At 48.1% G+C, this 25,667-nt stretch overlaps 1 protein-coding gene across 2 annotated transcripts in view; it reads left to right on the top strand.

Moving 5' to 3' along the window:
* Positions 1–360: 360 nt before the first annotated feature.
* Positions 361–25,667, top strand: part of GFRA4 (GDNF family receptor alpha 4) — a 138,474-nt gene continuing 113,167 nt past the window's right edge. The window contains exon 1 of one of the 2 annotated variants that reach the window (XM_083571564.1): positions 361–1,243. In XM_083571564.1, coding sequence (XP_083427690.1) covers positions 1,204–1,243 — 40 coding nt within the window. In that variant the 5' untranslated portion in view covers positions 361–1,203. The remainder of the gene's footprint in view (positions 1,244–25,667) is intronic. The other variant, XM_083571563.1, reaches the window with a different exon arrangement.

The following is a 25,667-nucleotide window of genomic DNA, read 5'->3' as shown; positions in this document are numbered from 1 at the left end:
ATGTAAATGCAAATCGGGGAAAAATTTGCATGCAATTATTTTGCTCCGTAGTGTTCCTCAGACCTCCTCCCGTCGCCCCCGCCCCTCCCCGCACCGATTTATTTCAGCTTCGCTTTCTGAGGCTGATCCAAAGCTGAACTGACTGGTGACAGGTAGGAAGAAAATGAAGGCAGGCAATAATGATGTTCGCATCGGCTGCACCATCATAAAAGGGCACCCGTTGCCCTCCTGAACCTCTACAAAGAAAATCGGGGGGGGGACCCTACCCTCTCATGTTATTCTTTGCAAGCAGCAACTGTACATAACCGATTAAAATTCCGCTCTGGCAAACCCAGCGTCGTCGTCGTCCCCCGCTCCAACTCCCCTCCTTCTCCTCCTCCAGCAGCAGCGCTCTTGAACTTTATAGCCTCGATTTCCCTGCTCCTGATTACCCTGCCTTCCATTGTTCTGGAACAAACCCTGGCCCGTCCCTATCAAATGACTCGGGAGCAAATCGCGGCAGGAAGGTCCGAGGAGTGGCGGAGGGGGCGCGGGAGGTGATGGAGGGTGGTCGGCGAGCGGCGCTCCTCGTCCCTTTGGAAAGCTCTGTCTGCTCCTGCCCCTTTAAGGCTGCTCCAGCTGTTCCCTGACCAGGCAGAGAGAAAGCAGCGTTTCGGAGCAGAGGCAGGCACAGAGCTGAGAAAAGCTGCGAGGAGGAAGAAGCCGGTGCATCCAGCTCCCGAAATTAGGCTGGCCTCTTGGCTTCCCACCCGCAACTCCCTGCTTTTGCGCACCGAACCCAAGACGGACTGCAGGAGCTATGGATGTCCTGTCTGCTTGACCTGATCTCCGCCTTGAATTCCAAACTGGGTGGCCAGTGTAGTGTTTTTCATCCCCCCCTTCTTCCTTTTCTCCTCTCTGCGAGAAGTTTGCAAAGGAGACGGGAGGGGGGAGCCAGCTCGCCTGACTCGATCTCGAAGTTAGAGAGGGATATGCGAAGCCCATCCACTCCTTCCTGAGCCACCTTGGCAGGAACTGAAGGGCTAAGCCGTCCAGCAGAGATGCTCTCCCATCAGGACCAAGGCTGGGTCCCCAAAAGCGCTTGGGGATTCTTATGCGTTTGGGATTGAAGGGGTCAAGAACTGTCCTCTTTTGATTCCCTCCCCCTCCTCCTCCTCCTGAGCTTTTGCCACACGGGAAGAAGGGCCCGGGATCTAAGCCAGGATGAAGGGGATCTTGTACATTTTCACGCTGATCCTGACAGGTGAGTGGAGAAGAAGCCCAGCTTCCCTCGGAGTGGCTTTTCAGCGCCAGATTTGTGGGTCGTCGGCTGCGGGCTGCTCGGTTCGTCTCCATGCATGCGCGGCTGTGCGCCGGGTTCAAAGATTTGCCAGGAAGCGTTTCCTGCTCCCGGAGGTGTCTGTCTCCCCACCGGCCAGGGCTGACCCCAGCGGGGAAGCCTATAAGTTGAGAGGCGGTGGGTGAGTGACCAGGTGTGAGGTCTGGAAAGGTGAATTCGCGAAAGCAGACTTTGCGAGGTCGCGTTGTTCCGTCGCGAATGGCTGGATCCATCATGATTCTCCCCCCATCCCACACTGCCTATGGACATACAGAATGTCAGCTTCCCGAAAAGCATGCTTTTCCTGGAAAAGGTCATCCTAAATCCACCCTTTTGCCCCTCGCCAGCTCCCCTGGCTGTGTGGGCAAAAAACGTGGAGAGTGTGAGCGGGTTGAGAGGCAGCTAATCGGTGTCAAGTGGTCTGGGGGATGCGCCCCCAAATTCAGCCAAACCATTTCACGTTGGGGGGAAAGAGAGAGGTCATGTTTGGCGTTTGGGGGGGGGTCTTTTGCTAAGCCTGCGATCCACATTAAAGGAGAGAGAGAGAGAGAGAGAGAGAGAGAGAGAGAGAGAGAGAGAGAGAGAGATGAATCTAGCTTAGCATGTTTCTTAGTGGCAGTTAATTGCCATTTCAAAGCAAATGGTCTTTTCTTTTTTTGAGGGGTGGGTGATGTCATTAGACTGGATCTGAACATCCACGGATGCTAAAAGCACATTCGGTTGGTAAGTTCCATCGCAGTCAAGCTGGGCTTGCATATGGTTGCTACTTGGAAGCAAATCCCACTGGCTCCTACTGAGCTTCCCTCGGAGTTGGCATGCTTCGGATCGCAGCCTTTAGTCTGTTGGTACATGTCTGGCTTACCCTTAACTGCTCTCCAGCTGGTGCAACCAAGAAAAAGGGTCCCTCCTCTCTTAGCATAACGATTTTCTCCCTTGCTCGGAGATCCAGGAAGAGGAAAGTGATCTAGTTACAGAATCACTTAACAGTATTGACCAAAGTAATGGGTCAAGTTAATCTGATCAGACATTCTCTTGACTCAATTAAAACTGCCTGCACTGAACTCTCTAGACTGGCCTCACTTTTTCATGGCCACTCAGAAGGACTTCGCATGTTCCAAAGCGAACAGGCTGAAAGAAACACACAATACCTTCTCCCCCGGGGACTGCGTTGCAAAACTGAGCCAACTCCAGTCCACACTACCAGGCTCTCCCATGCCACCCTTTTGTGAGCAAACATGAGTGTGGGGCCTCACACAGCTCTGGGTCACCACTGTATTTATGTGGGAGCACCTGAATTTGTAGCAGGGGTGAAGCTTTCAGAGTTGTGGAGCTCATTATGCTCCGAGTCTTCCTTCCCCACTCTGTGCCAAAAGATACTCTTAAGCCACTGTTGTACAAATCTGATGGATTCTGGAAGACGTGCAGCTGCCCCTGCAAATGTACCCTTTCACACAGACCTCTGGGGTTGCTTGTGCACATGGGAAGCTGAACTGTGTGAAATGGGTCAGGACAGGTAACAAGGCCATCTTCTGTGGAGCACAATGAGGTGGCAGTGTGCCAGAAGAAGACCTTGGAACTGGTGTCCACAAGAAAGGACAAGTGACTTTTCTCCTTCTGGGGCACCAGAGAAGCTCCTGCACACGGTCCCCTGTCAAATAGTGGTAGGAGAGGAATTGTATTGAGGTCACATTTCAAAGTGAACCTACCTAAGTGCAGGGTGAAGTGTATGTAAAGATGCATATTAGACCAATGCTTAGGATGTATAGGATGCATTGTATTTGGAGAAATTGTGCATTTATAGGAAAATGGCATGCAAACATGTGTCTGTTAGGAGGAAATAGCACCCAAATGCTGGTGAATATATATCTGATGAGGAAATCTGAAGAACTGAATTTAAGATTGAAAATATAGGAAACCAAGAGAAAGCGAAATGGACAGCTCCACCCACACACCCCTTACTGTGCTTTTTATTTACTGGATTTGTATTCTGCTTCTCTAGCCCCCAACCCCATGGAGCTCAGAAAGATATCTATGGGTTTCCCCCCGCTTTTATCCTTGCAGCAAGGGATTATCCAGAAAGACAGAGAGGAGAGGGAAACAGGTCCAAGGTAACTCAGTGAGTTTTTGTAAGGAGATGTGGGAGAAATTTGTTTAGTTCACATTTTAGGGTGAACTCCCCAAATTCACACTTCCTGAATCAATACACACACAAAAAAGAAACTCTGTTTGCCTTTGAAATGTGCACTCTTCCAAATTTTGCAACGCAGTTCTGCAACCAGATGCGTGCAAAAATTGCATCTTAGTGAAAACAACATACAGAAATGCATTACAGTGGAATGGACTTGCCTCAGAAAGCGATGGACTCTCCTTCACTGGAGGCTTTTAAGCAGAGGTTGGATGGTCCCACGACTGTGCAAGTTAAACCTTAAATCTGCAAAGTTTGTGGACTGGCATGATGAATTTGGCTTCTGGTCTTAGGAAGAGACACAGAAGGATCAAATGCCCTCCGAACCTTTCTTTCCTAATTGCAAGCTCTGATAAAATCACCCTCCCAAACAAAGACACACACAAACACCATAGGAACCTAAGACACTCCCTTGCCCTGAATCAAACCATCGGTCCATCTCGATCAATATTGTCTACTCTGACTGCCAGCAGCTCTCCAGGGTTTGAGGAAGGAGACTATCCCAGCCCTACCTGAAGACTGAACCTGGAACCTCCCCCTAACAACCAGCACCTGACCTTTCCATCAGGCCACGCCGTCATATCCTCAAGCTTCTCATTGCAATCCTAAAGACCAAGGGATTTGTTGCGAAACCAAAGGAAAGGAAGCGAAGGTCCTTGAGATGTTGGGTTCTGGGCTCAATCATTCCATGACCTCTTTGTACGGTTAAAGAACCTCAGATGACCAACACATAGCCTTAATCATCAGAGCTGACTCAAGGGTCAGGATGAAAGAAACTGGCCACTTCAGTTTTGCTTGTTTTCTTCTCTCGCTGAGCTGGGCAGCAAGTCTAGCTTTGGGAAAAAATTATGGAAGCCATTCATTTAGACCCCAGCCTGGACCAGATTCTTTGCACAGAGAATCTGTTCAGGAAAGGGATAAGCGAACCATCCCATTTCATTTTTTTCCTCCTTTTTTTTCAGTCTTATGCTCATTTTGCCACAATTCCACATAAGCGCTCTCTCTTTTTAAGTCCTCATCCAAATTGGCCAGGATTTCAGGATGCATGTCTTCTCATCTTCATTTATTGCCTTTTTATCTGGCCTTCCCCCCCACCCCCACCAAGGAACTCAAGGTGAATTACGAGGTTCTCCTACTCTCCATTTAATCCCCACAACATCCCAACAAGTGGGGATTCGAACTCTGGTCTCCCAGGTCCTAGCCTGCCACTACACCAGCCTGCCAAATGCACACGTTTGTGTGTGGAGTTTTACATAATATGCCCATTTTTGCAAGCTATTTTCCCATACCTAATGCATGGTTTGTGTTATTTTCGCCAATGCTTTCATCTAATTTCATCTAATTTATTCATGTTTGGGGTTGCAGAACGGCAACACAAAATCTGGAGAAGTGCAATTTTAAAGCAATCGCCAGGGTTTGATTCATGCATCATTTTGGGGAAGTGGGAATGTTTATCTATATTATCTATCGCATTTCTATCCCATCGTTTCTCCAAGGAGCTCAAGGTTTCAAACCTAGATCTCCTCCTCCTCATTTTATCCTCACAACGACCCTGCGAAGCAGTAAGAGTGGCCCAAGGTCACCCAGTGAGCTTCATAGCTTAGTGAGGATTTGAGGCCAGGTCTCCCCAGTCCTAGTCTGACACTCTAACCACTACACCATACTGTCTCTCAGTGCAAAATGTTGCAGAAGGTTCTGAGGTGGGTTTATTCAGGAATAGCCCAGCGCTTCAAGTGATGCTGCCCTGGACAGCTGCCAAGTTTGTGACTGAGCCAGCCCAAATCTTCATGGTTTCAACCATCCCGTGCCCCCATTTATTGGTCCCATCCACTCTCTGTCATTCTCCCCCTCTCTCTTCTTACCTCTCCCTCTTCATCTCTGAAAATCTTGGTACTCAAGGCTACACAGTGAAATTGACTGGCCTAAGGTTGAGGAAACAAGAAGAGGGAGCTCTTTGCAAAGTTCAGTGTGTGGAACTCCTTGCCACAAGATGGCATGCTGGCCAATTAAGTGCCTTTTAAGAAGGACTTGACAAATTCACAGAGGAGAGGTATAATGGGGCTTAACTGGAGTCCTCTCTGGGCGTCTTTCCCCAACCCCAGCTTCTGCTACCTGAGGGTATACTGCAGCTGAACATGCAGGCTCTGTTTAGGTATCATAAACTGCCATTAGGAAAATATGCCTGAGGCACCACTACCCTTTTAAAAAAAAAGGTGCAGGATTGATTGATTGATTGATTGATCAGAAAAGCTCATTTGATGAATCACTGGGCATGATTCCATCAGAACTAAGCATTGTTAAAGGAAATATCCTTGGTTTCAGTAGGAAAGAATAAAGTGCATGGCTTTATTCCATGCCTACGTCAATGCATCCTGTAACACAGTGCGGGTTCTACCGTTAGGCAGAGTAAGGGACTGCCTTGGGCTGCAGGTTCTGGGGAGTGCCCTCCGAACCTTTCTTTCCTAATTGCAAGCTCTGATAAAATCACCCTCCCAAACAAAGACACACACAAACACCATAGGAACCTAAGACACTCCCTTGCCCTGAGTCAAACCATCGGTCAATCTAGATCAATATTGTCTACTCTGACTGCCAGCAGCTCTCCAGGGTTTGAGGAAGGAGACTATCCCAGCCCTACCAGAAGACTGAACCTGGGACCTCCCCCTAAAAACCAGCACCTGACCTTTCCATCAGGCCACGCCGTCATATCCTCAAGCTTCTCATTGCAATCCTAAAGACCAAGGGATTTGTTGCGAAACCAAAGGAAAGGAAGCGAAGGTCCTTGAGATGTTGGATTCTGGGCTCAATCATTCCATGACCTCTTTGTACGGTTAAAGAACCTCAGATGACCGACACATAGCCTTAATCATCAGAGCTGACTCAAGGGTCAGGATGAAAGAAACTGGCCACTTCAGTTTTGCTTGTTTTCTTCTCTCGCTGAGCTGGGCAGCAAGTCTAGCTTTGGGAAAAAATTATGGAAGCCATTCATTTAGACCCCAGCCTGGACCAGATTCTTTGCACAGAGAATCTGTTCAGGAAAGGGATAAGCGAACCATCCCATTTCATTTTTTCCCTCCTTTTTTTCAGTCTTATGCTCATTTTGCCACAATTCCACATAAGCGCTCTCTCTTTTTAAGTCCTCATCCAAATTGGCCAGGATTTCAGGATGCATGTCTTCTCATCTTCATTTATTGCCTTTTTATCTGGACTTACCCCCCACCCCCACCAAGGAACTCAAGGTGAATTACGAGGTTCTCCTACTCTCCATTTAATCCCCACAACATCCCAACAAGTGGGGATTTGAACTCTGGTCTCCCAGGTCCTAGCCTGCCACTACACCAGCCTGCCAAATGCACACGTTTGTGTGTGGAGTTTTACATAATATGCCCATTTTTGCAAGCTATTTTCCCATACCTAATGCATGGTTTGTGTTATTTTCGCCAATGCTTTCATCTAATTTCATCTAATTTATTCATGTTTGGGGTTGCAGAACGGCAACACAAAATCTGGAGAAGTGCAATTTTAAAGCAATCGCCAGGGTTTGATTCATGCATCATTTTGGGGAAGTGGGAATGTTTATTTATATTATCTATCGCATTTCTATCCCATCGTTTCTCCAAGGAGCTCAAGATTTCAAACCTAGATCTCCTCCTCCTCATTTTATCCTCACAACGACCCTGCGAAGCAGTAAGAGTGGCCCAAGGTCACCCAGTGAGCTTCATAGCTTAGTGAGGATTTGAGGCCAGGTCTCCCCAGTCCTAGTCTGACACTCTAACCACTACACCATACTGTCTCTCAGTGCAAAATGTTGCAGAAGGTTCTGAGGTGGGTTTATTCAGGAATAGCCCAGCGCTTCAAGTGATGCTGCCCTGGACAGCTGCCAAGTTTGTGACTGAGCCAGCCCAAATCTTCATGGTTTCAACCATCCCGTGCCCCCATTTATTGGTCCCATCCACTCTCTGTCATTCTCCCCCTCTCTCTTCTTACCTCTCCCTCTTCATCTCTGAAAATCTTGGTACTCAAGGCTACACAGTGAAATTGACTGGCCTAAGGTTGAGGAAACAAGAAGAGGGAGCTCTTTGCAAAGTTCAGTGTGTGGAACTCCTTGCCACAAGATGGCATGCTGGCCAATTAAGTGCCTTTTAAGAAGGACTTGACAAATTCACAGAGGAGAGGTATAATGGGGCTTAACTGGAGTCCTCTCTGGGCGTCTTTCCCCAACCCCAGCTTCTGCTACCTGAGGGTATACTGCAGCTGAACATGCAGGCTCTGTTTAGGTATCATAAACTGCCATTAGGAAAATATGCCTGAGGCACCACTACCCTTTTAAAAAAAAAGGTGCAGGATTGATTGATTGATTGATTGATTGATCAGAAAAGCTCATTTGATGAATCACTGGGCATGATTCCATCAGAACTAAGCATTGTTAAAGGAAATATCCTTGGTTTCAGTAGGAAAGAATAAAGTGCATGGCTTTATTCCATGCCTACGTCAATGCATCCTGTAACACAGTGCGGGTTCTACCGTTAGGCAGAGTAAGGGACTGCCTTGGGCTGCAGGTTCTGGGGAGTGGCAGTGAGGTGTTGTGCAGACAGAACAGCCTGGGATAGGCAGCCAACTTACATTGATTCCCAGTATGTTTCTGAGCACAATTCAAAGTGTTGGTGCTGACCTTCAAAGCCCTAAATGGCCTCGGTCCAGTATACCTGAAGGAGCATCTCCACCCCCATCATTCAGCCCAGAGGCTGAGGTCCAGCGCTGAGGACCTTCTGGCGGGTCCCTCACTGCAAGAAGTGAAGTTACAGGGAACCAGGCAGAGGGCCTTCTCGGTAGTGGCGCCCGCCCTGTTGAACACCCTCCCATCAAATGTCAAAGAGATAAGCAACTACCAGACATTTAGAAGACATCTGAAGGCAGCCCTGTTTAGGGAAGTTTTTAATGTGTGACATTTTGATGTATTTTTAAACTTTGTTGGAAGCCAGCCAGAGCGGCTGGGGAAACCCAGCCAGATGGGCGGGGAACAAATAATAAATAATAATGGTTGTTGTTATCCCTTCCAGTAGCACCTTAAAGACCAACTAAGTTTGTTCTTGGTATGAGCTTTCGTGTGCATGCACACTTCTTCAGATACACTGAAACAGAAGTTGCCAGATCCTTCTATATAGTGAGAAGGTGGGGAGGGGTATTACTCAGAAGGGTGGTGGGAATGGGTGATTGGCAGATAGCTGTGATGAGCCTGTTGACGACTCTTAACGACTGCAATAGGTCTTACAGGAAAAAGCAAGGGGTGAGAAGGTGAAAAATGGCTTTGTCATGTATAATGAGATAAGAATCCGTGTCTTTGGACATTGGATTCTTATCTCATTATACATGACAAAGCCATTTTTCACCTTCTCACCCCTGTAAGACCTATTGCAGTCGTTTTTCCTGTAAGACCTATTGCAGTCGTTAAGAGTCGTCAACAGGCTCATCACAGCTATCTGCCAATCACCCATTCCCACCACCCTTCTGAGTAATACCCCTCCCCACCTTCTCACTATATAGAAGGATCTGGCAACTTCTGTTTCAGTGTATCTGAAGAAGTGTGCATGCACACGAAAGCTCATACCAAGAACAAACTTAGTTGGTCTTTAAGGTGCTACTGGAAGGGAAAAAAATTTTGTTGTTGTTTTGACTATGGCAGACCAACACAGCTACCTATCTGTAAATGATTGTTGTTGTTGTTATAACCTGGTGCTCACTAAGCTAGACTACTGCCCTCAGGGGTGAAGAGGCAGATTGACAGATCCGCCTGCCACTCCAGGCAGCTTCTATGCATGAATCTGGAGGGCACCATCTTGTTTCTCGCCTTAGGCAACAAACTGCCTAGGGCTGGTCCTGCCCTGTATCCTGACGTCAGAAGTGGCTCACAGGATGGGGCGGAGCCAGTGTGCTAGCTTCCTGGCAGGTGCCATGCATCTGTCAATCTGCTTCTTCTGCCACTGTTACCATTTCCCCACCTTCCCCTGCCTGCAGTGACCAATGAGGTTGTGTTGGGCGGGACTTAGGAAGCGGACACCCAGGGCTGGTTCAGCCATGAGACAAGGTGAAGCGGCTGCCTCAGGCGGCAGTCTCCACAGGGGCAGCAGTTCCTGTTGTTGATCTTCACTCACCCCTTCTTCCCTGGCAGGGACGGGCGCCATTTTGGGGTCCACCTCAAGCGCCAAAATGTATTGGGCTGCCACGGTGCAGCATCAAGAAGGCATAGCATGAGCTGAAATTTGGAGAGCGTGAAATTGGGGAGACCCACCTCAGGTCTCCAATTCTGTGTCCTTGGTAACGTGTCGTTCTGCCCTCAGGTCTCCCTAAGGCAGACAGATGCTCTGACATATATCACGGCCCGTCTCGTAATAGCGGCAGCAGCCTTGTTTGCAAACCCTCCTCTCTTTATTTTCATTTCCTATTACATTTAATTTGTGCCCCTGACATCGCCGTGTCCAATTATAATACGCTTTTTAAAACAACAAACTGCTCTCCTTTCTCCCATAATAAAGACTTGTGTGCCACGAGAAGGGATTGAGAGATCAGCTCTTGTTTACTCTTTGCTTCTCAGGGTTGCGGCGGGGGAAAGCAGGGATGGATTTGCTGCGATGTGTTTTGTACCAGCTCAAATTAGCATCTATACAGGTAGCAGAGGCTGCTAATTTCCATGGCGAAAGACGCATAGCGGCCAGCCTCGGCATTTTCCTCTGACAGCTGGCTTTCTCTGCTTCCTCCTCAGCTGTACCTGCTGGGCAATTCTTCTGAGGCTTTTATCATCTTCCTTTGCTTCCTTGCTGCTTCCACAAAATAGGGAAAAGCAAAAGGCCGATTCAGGCATCCTTACAGAATCAAAAAATTGGAGACGTGGACGGGATCCTGAAAGATCAACTATCCCAATCTCTTACAACGCAGGAAGCACACCCTGGCAGATGGCCATACAAACTTGGTTTAAAAACCTCCAGTGAAGGAGAGTTCACCACCTTCTCAGGTAGTCTGTTCCACTGTTGAAAAGCTCTTACCATCAGAAAGGTCTCCCTACTGTTTCGTCAGAATGTCCTTTCTTGTTATTTGAATCCATTGGTTCGCATCCTACCTTCTAGAACAGCAGAAAACAAGTTTGCTCCATCTTCCATGTGACAACCCTTAAGATATTTGAAGGTAGCTATCCCATCACCTCCCAGTCTCCTCTTTTCCAAGCCAAACATACTCAGCTCCCTCAACCGTTCCTCATAAGGCTTGGTTTCCAGACCTTTGATCATCTTGATCACCTACACATGTTCCAGCTGCAGACATTCCAGGTTCTCAGATTGTGGTTTCCAGACCCTGGGTCATCTTGGTTGCCCTCCTCTGCACACCTTCCAGATTGTCAACATCCTTATTAAATTGTGGTGCACAGAATTGGACACAGTATTCCAAGTGTGGTCTGACTAAGGCAGAATAAAGGTAAAGGTAAAGGTACCCCTGCCCGTACGGGCCAGTCGTGTCCAACTCTAGGGTTGCATGCTCATCTCGCTCTATAGGCCGTGAGCCGGCGCCGTCCGAAGACACTTCCGGGTCACGTGGCCAGCGTGACGAAGCTGCAGCTGGCGAGCCAGCACCAGCGCAGCACACGGAAACGCCATTTACCTTCCCGCTATAAAGCGGTACCTATTTATCTACTTGCACTTAAGAGTGCTTTCGAACTGCTAGGTGGGCAGGAGCTGGGACCGAACGAGGGGAGCTCACCCCGCCGCAGGGATTCGAACCGCCGACCATACGATCAGCAAGTCTAGGCACTGAGGTTTTACCCACAGCGCCACCCGCGCCCCAAAGGCAGAATAGAGTGGTACTATTACCTCCCCAGAATAGAGCCAGACTATGACTTCCCTTGATCTGGACACTAGACTTCTGCTGATGCAGCCTAGAATAGTGTTAGCTTTTTTATGGTTGCCGCATCACCCTGTTGACTCATGAACTTGCCCCCGCCTCTCAACTTCCATTCTACAACATAGTTGCAGCACCCTCTGTGGCACCCCAGAGGCACTGTGCCGTGTGACCAAACCAGTCACCAGCATCCGCCTCTATCATATCTCTTCTCAGTCTCCTCTTTTTCAGATTAAACATACCCAGCTCCTTCAACTGTTCCTCATAAGGATTGGTTTCCAGACCCTTGCTCATCTCAGTCATTGTCCTCTTCTCACACTCCAGCTTGTCAACATCCTCCTTAAATTGTGGTGCCCAGAACTTAACACAGTATTCCGGGTGTGCTCTGACCATGGCAGAATAGAGTGGTCCTATGTCTTCCCTTGATCTGGACACTAGACATTTGTTGATGCAGCCTAGAATAGCATTAGGGGTTTTTTTGCTACTGCATCACCCTGTTGACTCATGTTCAGCTTCTGGCCTACAAAAACCCCTAGATCCTTTTCACATGTACTGCTAGTAAGCCAGGTAAAGGTAAAGGGACCCCTCACCATTAGGTCCAGTCGTGGCCGACTCTGGGGTTGCGGCGCTCATCTCGTTTTATTGGCCGAGGGAGCCGGTGTACAGCTTCTGGGTCATGTGGCTAGCATGACTAAGCCGCTTCTGGCGAACCAGAGCAGCACACGTAAACACCGTTTACCTTAAAGCTGGAATGGTACCTATTTATCTACTTGCACTTTGACGTGCTTTCGAACTGCTAGGTTGGCAAGAGCTGGGACCGAGCAACAGGAGCTCACCCCGTTGCGGGGATTCGAACTGCCGACCTTCTGATTGGCAAGCCCTAGACTCTGTGGTTTAACCCACAGCGCCACCCACGTCCCTAGTAAGCCAGGTATCCCTCATCTTATATTGGTGCAGCTGATTCTTCCTGCCTAAGCGCAGAACCTTACATATGTCCCTATTGAAATTCATTTTGTTAGTTTGGGCTCAGTTCTCCAGTCTGTAAAAGCCATATTGAATTCTGATTCCATCTTCCGCATGGCATTAGCTATCCCTCTCAGTTTAGTGTCATCTGCAAATCTGATGAGCAGCCCCTCATCCTTTCCCCCCAAACAATTACCATCACGCAAGAGGGAGAGGGGTGGGTTCTGATCTAGCAGACTTGTCTTATGCTTTTATGTTAAATGCCCACCTGTTAAGGCAACCAGGCTGGTGACTGCATAGAAATTGGCTTGTTGGCAGCCCCACACTCATGGGACTCCATTTCATGTGATGTTAGGTGAGTGCCATCCATTGGTGCTTTCAAATGGGCCTTGAAGACCCATCTTCTTTTGTTAACTGTCAGTGGCTGATCTGATCTGTCTTACAAAAGTAGTGCTAAGTTTTGATTTTGGTATAGTTATGTTTATGCTGAGCTATTGCAACTTTTGTGTTGTTTTTAAGTTGCATTCTGGTGTGAAATGGTGCTTTTTAGCTGGTGTTAATCTGATTTTCCTCTTTTTTTTTTTCAAAGTGTGTATTTCATCGGGAAGATTTATTTTTCTTGGAAAATGATCTCACAAGTTTGTCAAATAAATAAATGGTCTGCGTGATTTACATCCCGGGAAAATTTCTAGACCACATGGGGAACCTCTATCAGTAGGAAAGGCTTTCTGCTGGAGAATTTCAGCTCTTGGCAAGTCAAGGTCTGCAGGATCAGCCAGAGTTACACGGTGGAGAGATGAGTCCAGGGAACAAGTTCCTGCTCTCTCCATTGAGGAAGGGCCATAGCTCAGTGAGAGAGCACCAACTTTGCATGCACAATGTCCCTGGCTCAATACATAGCAGCATCTCATATGTAGACCTTAGCGCAGATATTAATCTTTCACAGCATGAAGCAACTGGATGCACAAAAACTGACTCCTTTTGGAATAAAACTTTTTCCAGACCTGTAAGTATTATTCAGAACTTTACTTGCAGAACCTTCTTCAAAACAGGTACAAAACTGTCAAAGACACATCCAAATAATTCCGTAAGGCATATGCCTGTTCAAGGCATAGGTTCGTCTTCTTAAAAATAAAATAGCTTATAATCAGAGCTGATAAACAGAGCTCTCTGTCTTCCACAGGTTCCATTAGCTTTCATTGCAGCCTCAGGCTGTTGAGCTCCTTGGGGTTAGTCATTTTCACAGCCTTCTCCAACAGAGCCTGGGAACAAAAGACCCAAAGACCAAGTCCCCAAGATGGCGATTTGCAGTTCAATAGCCTCCCATGTGATCTAAGGTTAAACACAACGTGCTAAGCTATCAGAGAACAATAACAGTTAATTATCAACCTGCTTAGAGAGCTCTTCTTGCTCTTCTTTAGCTTCAATGGGATTTTCTGGTTTAACCCTTTCAGCAATACACACAGGCAGTCTCCATTTCAGTGTGAATTGAACAATTATACTTAACAGGCCTGTGAAAGATTCCAGTTCAAACCGTTCTAGTCCTTATGACATAAGAAGAGCCTGCTGGATCAGGCCAGTGGCCCATTTATCTAGCATCCTGTTCCCAACGAGACGCCTTTGGGAAACCCACAGGCAGAATTCAATCACAAGACACTCTCTCTTCCTGTGACTTCTAGCAGTGGGCATTCAGGAACATTGCTGCCTCCAGCTGTGAAGGCAGAGAAGGACCACCATAGCTAGTAGCCATCGATAGCCCTCTTCTCTGTGATTTTTTATAATCCATCTAAAGCAAGGGTAAAGCAAACTAAGACCCGGGGGCCAGGTGTGGCCCAATTGCCTTCTCAATCTGGCCCGTGGGCAGTCCAGGAATCAGTGTGTTTTTACATGAGTAGAATGTGTCCTTTTATTTAAAATGCATCTCTGGGTTATTGGTGGGGCCTGCCTGGTGTTTTTACATGAGTAGAATGTGTGCTTTTATTTAAAATGCATCTCTGGGTTATTTGTGGGGCATAGGAATTCATTCATTTCCCCAAAAAAAATATAGTGCGGCCCCCCACAAGGTCTGAGGGACAGTGGACCGGCCCCCTGCTGAAAAAGTTTGCTGGCTTCTGATCTAAAGCCATCTAGGTTGGTGGACATCACTGTGAGTTCCACCTCTTAGCTACTCCAGAACATTTTCTGTCATAGGTAGTGCTTTGAGGGTTCAGAAGAAGTGCCGTTTAAAAATGGTGTTGTTGTTGTTGTTGACATTTCTTCTGTAGTGCTTTTCTCCTCTCCACAAATAATTCCTTTTCCTCGTGCCCCTCCTTGTTTTATGTCCCTTCCCAGACCCCTTTAGGAAAAAAAGAAAGAGAAGAAACTCTTTTCCTCTCCATCGCTCCTCTCTCTCCCTGGGCTGTCGTTTGTTACATACCATAACCCTGTAACTGTATAATTCATCTTTCTAAAAGCCTTCCGGGACGCAGGCTGTGTGAGCGATGCTGTAAAAACAGTTGTATTTTATCCTTGATTTATCGAGGCCCGCTGACAAAAACGTCTGGCTTAGCGGTACCTGCGCCATTTGGGCTGTTCCGACGGGACTCTGGCGGTATCCTTTTACACCCCTGCATGGATGCGTGCGTCAGAAGGAGGCCCGCCGAATCGCCAGCGCTTTGAAGCCCACTTATTGATGTTGGGAAAGTGTTCCCGGTGTCTCGGTACTTCTCCTCAGGGTTTGGTTCCCGCTCATCTTTCACATCCCACAGCCCCCCGAGGAGCAGTCTTGGCAAGGCAAGGTTTTAAATGGCCCAGACCCACGGAATTGTCAAGATTTATGTCGTAAAGACCCCCTGGTGGGTCTTCTCTGCTCAGCCCCGTCCTCCAAGCGAGGAGGAAAGCCAAGAGCCTCCTTCAATCTGAGATCCATCTTTCGCTGGAACATTTTCCCTGCGGTTGGTGGCGTGCGGTCAAGTTTCTCAGCACAGTGTCAGAGCTTCTCGGGCTGTGAACTCAACCAGGCTGTTTGCATCGCCAAAAGGCATCTAGGATCTGATGTGCCGGTTAAATGACACACATTTAAACCCACTGGGGAATCTGGCTTGAGTGGGGACCTTGGCAGTGAATGGCGCTCCTCTTTGAACACCCTAAGTTCAGCAGAGAGTGGGAGACCCCAGCTTTTAGTCGCATTGATGAGTGCAGTTTGTTTGATAGGGACTTGATGCAGGGTCTTCTCTGCAGTGGCACCGCAGTAATAAACCCCTATCCCCTTAGAGCAGGGATGGGGAAACTTGGGCAGCCCATTCCCTTCTGGGTTACCTCCTGAGGGCCATGTGAGGGGGCAGGGCAAGGGGCAAAAACAGGTGGAGCAAGAGAGGTACATCATCCTTTTCTACAGCTGGCTAGTTTGCCCATCCATTCCACATTCGGACAAGCAAGAGGCAGTGTCAGGGTTCAAGGACGGATTCATTCCAGACAGAAACACTTGGGGGTGAAGCAGCATCAGTGAGGGATGTGGCCTGGGAGTGGCCAATGAGATGTTCTTTATGGGAAGCCACAAGTTCGACTTTTGGGCAATAGCAGATTGTGATACCCAGCAACTGGGGCCTTTACACCTCCCTGACAACTCTGGTCGAAAGGATTTCTGGTGCTGCACCCGATGGGAAAGATCTCTGCCTGTCAGAGACCTTGGAGAGCTGCTGAAAGTCAGAGTAGGCATTACAGGGGTAGAAGAGTCTGGCCTGGTCCAAGGCTGCTTCCAACATCCTTACGACTGCAGAGGTAGGAGATAAAGGTGCAGAGACTAACTCACACTAAACTTCACATTCATTTATGAACATTTCAGTGCATCAGGGCTCGTTATACACCCAGGAATTATGAGGAGGCTTGATTTGTCATCCTGACTGTCTAATTATTTACAAGGTTTGGCAGCTTCGTTACGAAAAGCGTCTTTAATCTGCCAGCTCAAACATCCATCAAGAGCCAAGTGGAAGACAGCAGAGTGAACTTGGGCTAGAGAGCCCAGGATATAGAGGTAGCATGCATCTTTGGACCAGCTAGCAAACCTCACAGGGTTGTTGAGAGGACCACATAGTAAAATCACCATCTCTTCTGCCCAGAGGTTGTTGCTGGGGTCTTCAGGGAGAAGAGAGCAGCAGTTTAGCCGGTAGAAAACATCATCTTTCCGACTGGCAGTGGGTGGCCTATTCCGTGCAGATGGAGTCTCTGCTATGGGTGGGGTAACAGAAGATTAGGGATGTGGGAAGAAATTCAGTCCAGTTTTCATTGGAAAGTGAACCCACCTGCTCTGTACTTTCTCAAATGGTATGTGAGCCAAAAAAAATTCAAAATTCGCACTGCTCAAAATTTTGTGCTGCAGTTACCTAGCTGAGTAACGCCTAGAAAAAAATGCATGCACTGGGGTAAAGTGGGCATAAAAAAATGCATGTCTTAGGGAAATTAAAACATGCTGAATATTGGTGGGAATCACTTTGCAATTTTGTGCAAAGTTGCATGCCAGTGTATATATCGAAAGCCAGTTTGATGTGGTGGTTAGAGTGTCAGACAAGGACCTGGGAGACCAGGGTTCGAATCCCGGCTCGACCATGAAGCTCGCTGGGCGACCTTGGCCAGTCAATGCCTCCCAGCCTAGCCTACCTCACAGGCTTGTTGTGGGGATGAAACAAAGAGGGGGAGAACTGTGTGTTATTATATATATATATTATTTATACCTCTCCATTTTCCTTCATAGTGACTCAAGGCTGCATACAGGTAAAAATAAGAGTGGCTAAAAACATAGGGGGGGGTAATTAAAAAGCAATTAAGCATGCATCGAGTTAAAATTCTCTCCCTCCCTGTCAAAAACATACAGATAATTACAATGAAAACAGCCCAGGGCCAGCCCTTTCATTAAAAGCAGTCACCACCTTGAGCTCCTTGCAAGAAAGATCAGAAATAAATGTAGAGATAGAAATAGACGATAGAGAGAGCGAGAGCAGGAAAAATCCACACAAAAATGTTGTTGGATCTTCATGAGCCATTTTTTTGAATAAAATCACAAACCGAACTGAATTTTAGACTTGAAAAATGAGAAAGAGAGAGACCGAAATGGATGGATTCTCACTTCCCGAGGTTGAGACCCGGGACCCCCTTAATACAGACCCCCTTCTCTGATCCTGCCCATTTCCTTGATGTCCATTTTGCGGGAAATCAGTAATGGCTCACCCTCAATGGGAGCCTCCTCTGGCGGCAGCACTTACCACTCCTTATGGAAGCGGCTGACAGAACAGCTGAGCTTTCTTTTGAGTGATTTGGTGGCCTGAGCTTGGCAGACGTCTTTGCTTTGTTTTCCTTCCCTCCATCTCCCCCTGCCTGCTTTGCTTTTCCATCTCCTCATTGACCCCCTGCATGAGGTATTCCAAACTTCGGTGGCGATGGAGGGGGCAGCTGGTCTCTCCTCCTGGGAGATGGAATAAATAGCGCTGGCCTCTCTCTTGTCTGGGGGCCAGTGACCTCCCCTTCCCCTTTTTAATGACGTGCGAGAGGGCAAAACATTTTGCCTGCAAAGGAGAACCTCACCGAAAACCAGGAAGAAAGAAAACAAGACAGAACTCTTCTTACTTTCCCTGTGAGAACAGGGGATATTTTTTTCAGTGCCGGGTGAACAAGAGGCAACGATTTCAGGGATGTGGGGGTTCTCCTTCCCCCACCCACATATTTGCTTTCTGCATCTATGGCCAGTGAATTCACGGCAAAATCTGGTTGAGGGCACCAAATTTCGACGCTTAGAAACCACCACTTTTAGTTTCTTTAAAAAACAACAACCCAGAACCATATTTTTTAGGATGGTTAGCTATGCATTGCCAAATAAATAGAGGGCTTCCATTTGATTACAATGGACAGGTGGAGATTTACATGTAATAGATGCAAATTTGGAAAGAATTGCTATAATTTAAATTTTTAAAAAATGCAATTCAGGGAAGACACCAGGTGGACATCTGTGCTTGCTCAGACTTCTGATCACGTGCCGCTAACCATTCATGGGCAACCTCAAGGCCCCTCCAGCTCACTATTTTGATGGTTGCTTATGTTTAAGGAGGTACTGGCGGCCGCCATCTTAGTCGCCTTTGAAAGAGTGTTAGAGAAATGCATGGAGGAAAAGGTGGCCAATGGCTGTTAGCCACAATTGCCATGCTCTGCCACCACAGTTACGATACAATACGATAAGATACGATAATCTTTATTGTCATTGTCCCATACAGAACAATGAAATTGAAAAATCTACATCAGACATTCAGAAACCAACAAGCCTGCTATTCCAGCCATCCCAACTTGCTTAGCCCCCTAAAAACTCTGATACCCCATAATTAAATACAATATACTCCCATAGAGACTACCTTGCACTCGTTTAAAACCCAAATCCCATTTGGGTAGAAACTGTTTCTCAGGCGGCTAGTCCTAGTCTTTATAACCCTGGACCTTCTTCCAGAAGGCAGAAGCTGAAAGAGATAATTTCTGGGGTGTGCACTATCCTGCACTATCTCTGCAGCTTTCTTATGGCACCTGGAAGCATAGATTTGATCCAAGGTGGGAAGAGTGCACCCAGTTATTCTCTCCGCAGTCTTTACAAAAGATGGAGGCAGCAATGCTTCTGAATACTGGCTACTGGAAACCACAGGATGGGAGAGGGCTTCTATGCTTGAGTCCTTCTTGTTGCCTTTGCCTTGGGGCAACTGGTCAGCCACTGTGAGAAGAGGAGACTGGACTACATGGGCCACTGGCCTGATCCAGCTCTTCTTATGTTCTTCAGCCAGACCTGTTCTCTGAAAGCCCCACAGATGAGAAGCTCTTCCAAATAGTCCCCAAATGCCTCTCCACCCTCTTCTGCTGGAGATCAGAGCTGTGTGGGCAGCTGCTTCCTTCAGGTGTGCTGGACCCGGGGGTAACCTGAGCAACGGGGTCCAGGTCCGGTCCCGAATCCAAGGGTTCTGCTAGGAATCAGTCCAACAGGGCCAAGGCAGGACATGAGGCAGGAAACCAGGCAAGCTCAGGCACAGGATCTCAGGTAGGTTCTAGCAAACAGCAACATTGCTCCCGCAACCTGGGGCAGGGTCCGACAGCCCGCTCAAAGATCAGAGCAGGATGAATGCTTAATGAACAGATCTCCCAGAAGCCCCTGAAGTTTCATCATGGTTTTAACTGCAACCTTTCTCCTTTCGTCTAATCCCTTTGCCTTTCCCGAAACTCTCACTTTTCTCTCTAGTTCCCCCCTTCCCATCCTAAAGCAATAGAACTAGATGTTTATTTTTCTGAGATTGAGTTTCCACGGGCATCTTTTAACTGAACAAACAGGAATCTGTCTCCGTAAAGTGAGATGTCCCCGTAATTCTTTTCGTGACTACTCAGGTCTTAAGAACGTGTCCCCTTATAGTGAAATAGAGACACTGCCATTGAGAAGGCCCAGTTTGCTTTAAAGTAGCAAAAGCTCTTGTCTCATCATGTGTCAATGGATTTGCAGGAACAGAGCATCCCATAAGGGCAGTGGAGATTGCCCCATTAGGGCATACATGGCAAGGCTTTCAGGTGCACTGAGTAGACCAGTGATCCAGCTGCACTGGATCCCCGCCCATCTGGCTGGACTTCCCCAGCCACTCTAGGCAGCTTCCAACAAAATATTAAAATACAGTAATGCATCAAACATTAAAAGCTTCCCTAAAAGGGGCTGCCTTCAGATGTCTTCTAACAGTCAGGTAGTTGTTTATTTCCTTGACATCTGGTGGGAGGGCGTTCCACAGGGCGGGCGCCACTACCGAGAAGGCCCTCTGCCTGGTTCCCTGTAACTTGGCTTCTCCCAGTGAGGGAACCACCAGAAGGCCCTCAGAGCTGGACCTCAGTGTCCGGGCAGAACGATAGGGGTGGAGATGCTCCTTCAGATATACTGGACCGAGGCCGTTTAGGGCTTTAAAGGTCAGCACCAACACTTTGAATTGTGCTTGGAAACGTACTGGGAGCCAATGTAGGTCTTTCAAGACCGGTGTTATGTGGTCTCAGCAGCCGCTCCCAGTCACAAGTCTAGCTGCCGCATTCTGGATTAGTTGCAGTTTCCGGGTCACCTTCAAAGGTAGCCCCATATAGAGCGCATTGCAGTAGTCCAAGCGGGAGATAACCAGAGCATGCACCACTCTGGCGAGACGGTCTGCGGGCAGGTAGGGTCTCAGCCTGCGTCCCAGATGGAGCTGGTAGACAGCTGCCCTGGACACAGAATTGACCTGCACCTCCATGGACAGCTGTGAGTCCAAAATGACTCCCAGGCTGCGTACCTGGTCCTTCAGGGGCACAGTTACCCCATTCAGGACCAGGGAGTCCTCCACACCAGTCCACCTCCTGTCCCCCAAATACAGTACTTCTGTCTTGTCAGGATTCAACCTCAATCTGTTAGCCGCCATCCATCCTCCAATCTCCTCCAGACACTCACACAGGACCTTCACCGCCTTCACTGGTTCTGATTTGAAAGAGAGGTAGAGAGCTCAAGGAAAAGAAGAGACAAGGAGGCCCTGGAAAGAGGTCTCCATTTCTCTCCTTCCTCACTGTGCTGAATGCTGCAGTGGCTGGTCCATGGGAACAAATGGGGTCCTGCCTCACCAGCTACAGCAGGCATCCTGAAACTCGGCCCTCCAGATGTTTTGGGACTACAATTCCCATCATCCCTGACCACTGTTAGCTAGGGATGATGGGAGTTGTAGTCCCAAAATATCTGGAGGGCCGAGTTTGGGGATGCCTGAGCTACAGTCTGTCCTCAGCCAGCTCCCACCTGCCTGCCCTCTTCCTTCCAAACCAATCCAGGAGGTCCGTGGCTGGTGCTACCATGAGGCAGAGTGAAGCAGCTGCCTCAGGCGGCCAATGCTGAAAGGCAGGTGGGTGGACAGGGCAGTGTGTGCCCCTTAGGCTAGGCTAGGCTCCTGACCTCAGGGGCAGCGTCCTCTTCTGCTCCATTATCAGTGGCAAAGTAAGAGTCATTCTACCAGGCTGGTTGCTTTTGTACAGCAAATGGCAGGAGGTGCCAACTTGGCCTCGGGCTGCAAAATGCCTTGAGCTACAATTCCCAGAGTGACTTAGCAATCAATTCCTCTGCTCAGGGAACTCTGGGAATTTTAGTTCTATGAAGGGAATGCGGTCTCCTAACAACAGCATCCTCAACGAACCACACTACCCAAGATTGTTTGGGGCACTTTCCAGTGGTATAATGGGAACGAAACTATAGTGAGTTGGATCTGCTTGGCATTGGGTTCACCCACTGTTGAGCTTTTGCCCTTTCATTCCCAATGGGCACCAGCCACCACTTCCACCAGAAGAACTACAGAAATGGTCACCTTGTGGTGACTTCTCCTTGTAAACACAATTATGTCAATCAACCTCCCTTTACCTGTAGCTATCACGCTGTTCTGAACTCCAGCTCCATCAGCCCCAGCCAGTGTAGCCACAGGCCAGAGATGTGATAAGAGTTATCATCAAACCACATCTTGAGCGTACCATGTCCTACTTAAGTGCAGGCATTTTGCAACTTGGATTTGATTTTTTAAAAAAAGAAAAGATAAACGAGAAAGGATCTCAAGTCCATTTGTTAGCCACTTCCAAGGGTTTTTTTTTAATTGTTTGACGCTGCATAAGCTTCCGCACAAAGAGATATATGTGTCTATATTTGCTCAGGCTCCCTATTTTAATCTATAATTTAATAACAAAAGGAGAGGATAGAGAAATATTTCCATTTATTAAATTCTTGGAATGTTGTCCGTGCTACATTTTCTGCTTCTTTTGTAATTCTTTTATGCAGAGAAACAAGCAGCTTAAAATATGCACATAATCAGTCTCGTCCCTTTTCTATTTCTCCGGCTGCCTTTAGTTCTTCTTTCCAAGATGTTTTTTTAATTTACATACTTAATGCAAAGACAGCTTACCTTTCTTTCAAAAGGGAGAGGGGGAAAAAAGGAGTTTACTGCTGGAACGTCGAGTGGCAAACACACGTGCAATTACTTCACCTGGGCTGCCTCCATGCCCCTGCTGCTTTTGTGTAGGATGGTTTAAGCAGGGACCACGCACGGATCCAGCATCCTAATTAGTGCCAATGGTGCTCCAGTGTGCAATTTTGCAGCAGGATTCACCTTGCAAACCAACACAACCACTTGACTTCAGAAGTGGCTGTACGTGAGTGTCCTGGCCTCCACTCAGACCATGACGACCAAGGCTCTTACTCAAGAGTAAGAGAGTAATCTTTATTGAGGCAAGTAAAGAGTACAGGCTAGGCAACAGGGAGTGAGTCAGAGCTCAGACTAGGGGCAGCGTCCCAAGTTGAAGGAATCCAAGATCAGGACAAACAAGTTAATGGAGTTGTCCCAATGAGTTGACACACCAACCTGCTAAGCTTTTCAAGGTGTGCTGGGCCCGGGGGTAACCCGAGTAACGTGGTCCAGGTCCGGTCCTGAATCCAAGGGTTTCGCGAGGAGTCAGTCTGACAGGGCCAAGGCAGGAAACCAGGCAAGGTCAGGCACAGGATCACAGGCAGGTTCTAGCAAACAGCAATGTTGCTCCCGCAACCTGGGGCGGGGTCCAGCAGACTTTTATCTCTGTTGGGGTAACGGCTGGTCTTGATCCCCCGGCCACTCACCTCCCTGTCTCGCCCAAAGGCAAGCACTCCTCCTGCGAAATACTCAGGTCTCTCCTCTCAGACCTCAGTCTCTGCAGCTCGGGATACATTGTGGGTTACTAGACCCAGAGGCCGCCTCAGCCTCTCCTGACCCAACTGGTAGTGGAGCAGCTGAAAGTGATGGCCCAGCTGAAGGCAAGGAAGTCATCCCTGCATCTGGAGCCAGGGCAGGCTCAGGCCCCTGATTCGGCCCAGCTGGTGCTTGTTGCAGGGGAACCTGTGCAGACTGGGGCTCTTCAGAATCAGGCCTCAGACTTGGTTCAGCTGCCGCTTGAGGCAAAGGATCTGGTGCGGACTGAGTCTCTTCTGGCTCCGAGTCCGAGCCATCACACAAGGCAAGGCAAGGTGAGCTTACTCACAAGACTCCAGTGCCTTGCAAGAATGTCAAGTATGCAGATGCAGACTGCAACAGGGACGGTGGATGTGTTCTGAGTCCTGGGTCACCAGGTTGTGCCCTCCCCTTCTGACTCTGGTTCCTCCTCCACCAGTGGTTGGTTGTTGTCCTCCCAGATTCCACTGAAGTTCTTCTCTCCTCAGGAGGGGAGAGAGGATAGGGGAATCCTGCTTCCCCATCCAGAGCACACATATCCTGGGAGTGAAAAATGCCTATTTTTTCCACCCTCTTTTCCCCGGTCTCAGCCTGCCCTGCCCCCATTTCACTCTCGTCATCCATCTCCACCAGTCAATCCACACCTGGTACCCCAGGAATGTTTCAGGGCACATGATACTTGGCTTTATTCCTTTGCCGTGCTATCTCCGGCTTTTTGAAGGACAAGGACATTCCATCTCTCTCTGTCTCTGTCTCTGACTCACTCTCTCCTGGAGATGTAAGGAGGCAGCCATTTTTGTCCCATAATCATAATCAGTGTTCAGCGCAATCAGAGCTGTTTCCATTCCACTACTGCCTGGCTTCCTGCATTGTTCACCTCGCCATTGACTATGGCCATAATAATAATAATAATAATAATAATAATAATAATAATAATAATAATAATATTTTATTTATACCCTGCCGTCTGGGGTAAAATTATATCCCCGGGTTCAGGGCGGCTAACACCAAATATAAAATACAGTTAAAAACAACAACAATTGATTCAAATACAGCTTAAAATGCAGATTAAAATGCGGCCTTGTTTTACTGGCGGCCCATAAATCAAGACTATAAGGGGAGGAAACATCAAATATTCACCAAGGCCAGCTATCCATGCTGGTCCTACATGGGCCAGCAAAAGGGCCAAGGGAAAAATTATATGCAGGATCCCATATAAGGGGTTCCATCAAAAAAAAAAGAAGAAGAAAGGAAGGGGGTTAAACTGAGTCCAGCCCAAAGGCCAGGTGGAACAGCTCCGCCTTGCAGGAAGATGTCAAATCCCACAGGGCCCTAGTCTCTTGTGACAGAGCGTTCCACCAGCTCGGGGCCAGTGCTGAAAAGGCCTTGGCCCTGGTTGAGGTCAGTCTAACCTCCTTGAGGCCCGGGACCTCCAAAGTGTTGTTATTTATGGACCATAAGGTCCTCTACAGGGCATACCTGTAGAGGTGGTCCCATAGGTACTTGAGTCCTAGGCTGCGTAGGGCTTTGAAGGTCAAAACCAGCACCTTAAACCTGACCCTGTACTCCACCGGGAGCCAGTGCAGCTGGTAAAGCACTGGATGAATGTGATCCTGTGGCGAAGACCCTGTAAATAGTCTCACTGCAGCATTCTGCACCCGCTGGAGTTTCTGGGTCATCTTCAAGGGCAGCCCCACATAGAGCAAGTTACAGTAATCAAGCCTGGAGGTGACCGTCGCATGGATCACTGTGGCCTGATCAGGGCAAGAAAGGTAAGGGACCAACTGATTAATACGGCGGAGATGGAAAAATGTCGCCTAACATCATTATGTATCGCACGCCATCTTCAATTTCAACCAAACAAATGCGGAAAATGTCACAATTATAATGTTTGCAGACATTAGCAAAGACCACTCATATTCACTTGCGAGGTTTCCATTCCTGGCTTCTGTTGAGCCTGCGAATTGCGGCAATTTCTGCTCCCATTCCCACTTTTGATGGGCTTCTCCAACCCACCCACTCTCTCCACACACAGAGACACAAACGGCTTGTCACAATGATGGACATTTTACAAGTCGCAAATGACGAGAGCACAGCACAATCAAAACACGTTCTGGCATCAGTTACTTGCTGCATATCTTGCCCAAATCCCCAGAGGTGACCTTTTCAGCATTCTTGTCATCTCCCCCCAGCTGCCTCCCCATAGAGCAAGCTGCGTCCCCCCCCCCCCTTTTCATTTTCTTTGGAAGTAAATGCATGACCTCAACACAGGCTAAGTATCTGTGTTACTGAGACATCCAGTCTAAGGGGAGCAGAGCTAACAATCAGATACAGTTTTCCTTTCTGCAGCCGCAGCTTCAGTCTCCAACCGCAGGGAACCAAATCCACACTTAATCTCAAACCGAGATCTCCCCTGAAACCTTAGCCGCCCCTCCAGCTGGGACAGATTGTCACGGGGTGCCCAAAACACACATTCCCAAGGTTTTGGTGGGATTCTGCTTCAGGAAAGAAGCAGGGCATTTCCCCATTTTTTTCCACTGCCTAAGAGGAAAGTTGTAGCAGGGGAGGGTTTGACAAAGAGCGGTTGAAA

The sequence above is a fragment of the Podarcis filfolensis genome (genome assembly GCF_964270895.1).
Source record: "Podarcis filfolensis genome assembly, chromosome: 9".
NCBI classification, from domain to species: Eukaryota; Metazoa; Chordata; class Lepidosauria; order Squamata; family Lacertidae; genus Podarcis; species Podarcis filfolensis.
The sequence above is the reverse complement of the archived record's forward strand: the minus strand, read 5'-3'. Positions and strand labels throughout refer to the sequence as shown.